This window comes from Propithecus coquereli, unplaced genomic scaffold, assembly GCF_000956105.1.
Source record: "Propithecus coquereli isolate 6110/MARCELLA unplaced genomic scaffold, Pcoq_1.0 Scaffold227, whole genome shotgun sequence".
NCBI lineage: Eukaryota > Metazoa > Chordata > Mammalia > Primates > Indriidae > Propithecus > Propithecus coquereli.
The window spans coordinates 3,334,045-3,337,755 of record NW_012147808.1 but is presented as its reverse complement, the minus strand read 5'-3'; the positions used below and the strand labels follow the sequence as shown (position 1 = coordinate 3,337,755).

Below are 3,711 nucleotides of genomic sequence, written 5' to 3'. Positions count from 1 at the left end.
CACTAATGTAGGCACAAGTCATGGCAAATAAAGACCCATACTGAAAAGGTAAATGTTGGAAGATTTTATCCTCGACACTACCTATTAGCTTTGTTAGAATTAAATAAAACAGTTTATGGAAACTGCTTAGGTTAGTGTCTGCTACATAGAACATATTAAAAGATAGCTTACATTATATACCCTCGTTCATAGAGGCATCATTCACACTGGCCAAAAAGTGGAAGAAACCCAAGTGTCCACCCACAGATAAATGGATAATCAAAACCTGGTCTATCCATACAGTAGAACATTATTTAGCCTTAAAAAAGAAGGAAATTCTGACACATGCTATAATATGGAAGAACTTTGAGGACATTACGCTAAGTGAAATAAACCAGCACAAAAGGGCAAATACTCTATGATTTCACTTATATGAGGTTCCTAGAATTGTCCAATTCATAGAGACAGAAAGTAGAATGGTGGTTTCCAGGGGTGGGGAAGAGAGGAATGGGGAGTTAGTATTTAATTACAGGGACCTGGGTTCTAGTCCCCACCCTGCTCTGGGCTTATTGTGCAACTTTGGATGAATCCCTTAATCTCTCCACACTTATTTATTTATTCATCTGCCTACTGAGAGTATGAAGGGATAAGAGTAAAGTGCTTTGAGTATCCTAAGAAAGAGGAAAATGAATTTCATTGAGCACTGTGTTAGCCAACACAAAGGAATTATGTAGTGCTTTTATCCTTGTATAGATGAAATACCTGGACTTCGAAGAGATTCCCTCATTCTCAGATTTACTGAATGAGCTCTTAAGTATCACACTAAGAGCCTCCTGGACTGTAATCTCCTTGAGGGTAAAGACTGCATCTTACTTCTATTTGTATTCCCAGTGCCTCACTCATTATAAACACTCAATAAATATTTAGTGAATGAAGGATTGAAAGAATACCTGGGATTGTGATAATAAAAAGAGCTAGGAATATGGTTCTCATTATAGTCATCAAACTGGAGATACAAAACCTGTGTAAGATGCTACAAGCTGGGAAGTCTCCCAATTTCCTGCCTGGATTGAGGTTCTATGGAGTGTCACTTGTCTCCTAAGCCCCTCTCGACCCTAAACAGTTTTCTCATGGCACTTTTTACCTCATTGTTCCTTAGCGTGTAGATCAGAGGGTTCAGCAAAGGTGGCATCACAATGTTAAAAAGGATGACAAGCTTGTCAGCAGCCAGAGTGGTGGAGGGACGAATGTACATGAACATGGGGGGCACGAGAACCAAAAGGACAGTGATGATGTGTGAGCCACATGTGGAGAGAGCCTTCTGCCGGCCCTCAGATGACCGGCTTCTCAAGGTTAGTAAGATAGCCACATAGGAGAGGATAAGGACAAAGAAGGAGACTAAAGAGATCATACCACTGTTGGCCACCACAATGAGCCCCACCACGTAGGTGTCTGCACAGGCCAACTTCAGCAGGGGATGAACATCACAGAAGAAGTTGTCTATCTCATTAGGTCCACAAAAGGGCAGCTGGACCGTAAGGAGAGTCTGCAGGATGGAATGCAAGAAGCCAGCGACCCAGGAAGCCCCTGCCAGCAGGCCACACTTTCGCCAATCCATGATGGTTGTGTAGTGCAGGGGCCTACAGATGGCCACATAGCGGTCATAGGCCATGACTGTGAGGAGGAAGATCTCAGTGCCACCAAAGAAGTGGGCAGAAAAGAGCTGAGTCATGCAGCCATTAAAGGAGATAATCTTGCATTCCACAAAAGTGTCAGCAATCATCTTGGGCGTGGTAGCAGAGGGATAACACATATCGGCAAAAGACAGGTGGCTGAGAAATAGATACATGGGAGAATTCAGGGTCTTGCTGGCATTGACGGTGATGATGACCAGAAGGTTCCCCAGGACAGTGAGCACATGAAAGAGGGAGAATGCCACAAAGCACGCATGCTGCATCTCCCTGCTCTGGAAAAGGCCAAATAAAACAAACTCAGTCACGTTGTTCTTGACACCCATGGATTTTCTACCCCGAACACCAATAAAGTAGCTGACTCTGCAAAGACACAAATTATATAAGAAAGTTTCTTGAGATATCACCAAGATAGTGGAGTAGGAGAGATATCAGCCTTATCTCCTCTGACAAAAAAACAATAAAGACAGCTATCCCCAAACCAAAATATCCCTGAGAGGACTCAAGGATCCATTAAAGAATCTGCGGCAACATAGTGGAGCAAAAAAAGTTGAGAATAACCACACAGGAAGGATTGCTGGTGAGATTGGTATATTTGAGATGCCAGGAAATGGCTAGGAACAAAGAAAGGTGGAGGCTGTTGGTGTCAGCCATGTGGTAAGAACCACCATGGTCCCCAGAAGCCTGTTCTGCTGAGGACACTGGTATCTTCTGTCACTGAGATAACCAACCAGCCATTCCAACCAGGGAACTCTAGAGAGGAAGATGCAGCTACACACCCCTCCCTTACCCCAAGAATCAGATGCTGTTCAGCCACTTTGGAAAAGGAGTCGCCACCTCTCCCAACCCTATGCATACCCTGAACCACAAACTGCAGCTGCCCCTTGAGCGTTCACACTCCAGATCCAGGCTCTGTGACTGGACTGCACCCACCCACATCTCAGACACCAGAGATATCACCAGAGCAGGATAGTTTGCACTCTAGGTCCCAGAGTCAGGGTCTCTCTGGACATGCCCACATTCTAAGCATCAGCTCAATCTCCATAAAAAACTCGTCCTCATCCCAGCCCCAGAGACACTATAACTCTGTGTGCATCTGTGCTCCCACTCTCAGCTCCCCAACTGCTTCACAAGCGTTCACACCCTGAACACTGTTACCAGTGTGGCAGCAGGGGTGCCTGCACCCTGGGCACCAATACTATTACCATCTTGAATCCCAGAGCCATAGTCACTCCACACATACCCTATGCTTCAGGCCTCAGCTCTGTGGCTGCTCCACAGGTGCCACTCATTATACAACTGTGCCACCACCACCAAGAGGGGGCACACAATCCAGACCCAATGCCAAGAGGTATTCTCCTCAGCCACAACTTCCCCAGTGGGGAAAAAAAGAAATCAGGAAGACCTCAAAAGCCACCACCACCAAAGACCCAACAACCATCACTGCCACTGCAGATATCTATAGCATTGGCCACTGAGAATCCCTGAAATCTGTATCAAAACCAACTTCAACTGACAGAGCCGCATAGAGACTACACAGCTGCATCCCACTGGTGCCAGAAGTACTCCACCCCACCCAGAAAGCACCCTACCACCCCTCATAGGAGAAGATCTTTCCACACTGAAACTAGCCCATAAAATCTAAAAGAGACGACTACTCCACCAAATGCACAGACATCAACTAAAGGAAACAACATGAAAAACCAGGGAGATATAACACCACCAAAAACATACAGTAATTTCCAAGTTGCTGACCCCTAAAAATGGAGTTATATGAACAGCCTGAAAAAGAATTCAATATAATTGCTCTAAAGAAACTTAGCAAAGTATAAGAAAATACAGAGAAATTATTCAACAAGAAAAATCAGGAACACAATACATAATCAAATGAGAAATTTGACAGAGATACTGAAATATTTTTTAAAAAGTAAATAGGAAAAAAGAAAAAAGATTCATAAAATCAGAAATGAAAGAGGAGACATTACAATTGATGCCACAGAAATATAAAAGATCATAAAAGACTACTATGAACAATTATATG

The 3,711-nt window shown here is 43.9% G+C and overlaps 1 protein-coding gene across 1 annotated transcript; it reads right to left on the bottom strand.

Moving 5' to 3' along the window:
• Window positions 1-1,066: 1,066 nt before the first annotated feature.
• On the bottom strand, window positions 1,067-1,996 carry LOC105811064 (olfactory receptor 4S1). Its single transcript, XM_012645142.1, has one exon. The coding sequence runs from the start codon at window positions 1,994-1,996 to the stop codon at window positions 1,067-1,069; it is 930 nt and encodes a 309-aa protein (XP_012500596.1).
• Between the last annotated feature and the right edge of the window lie 1,715 nt (window positions 1,997-3,711).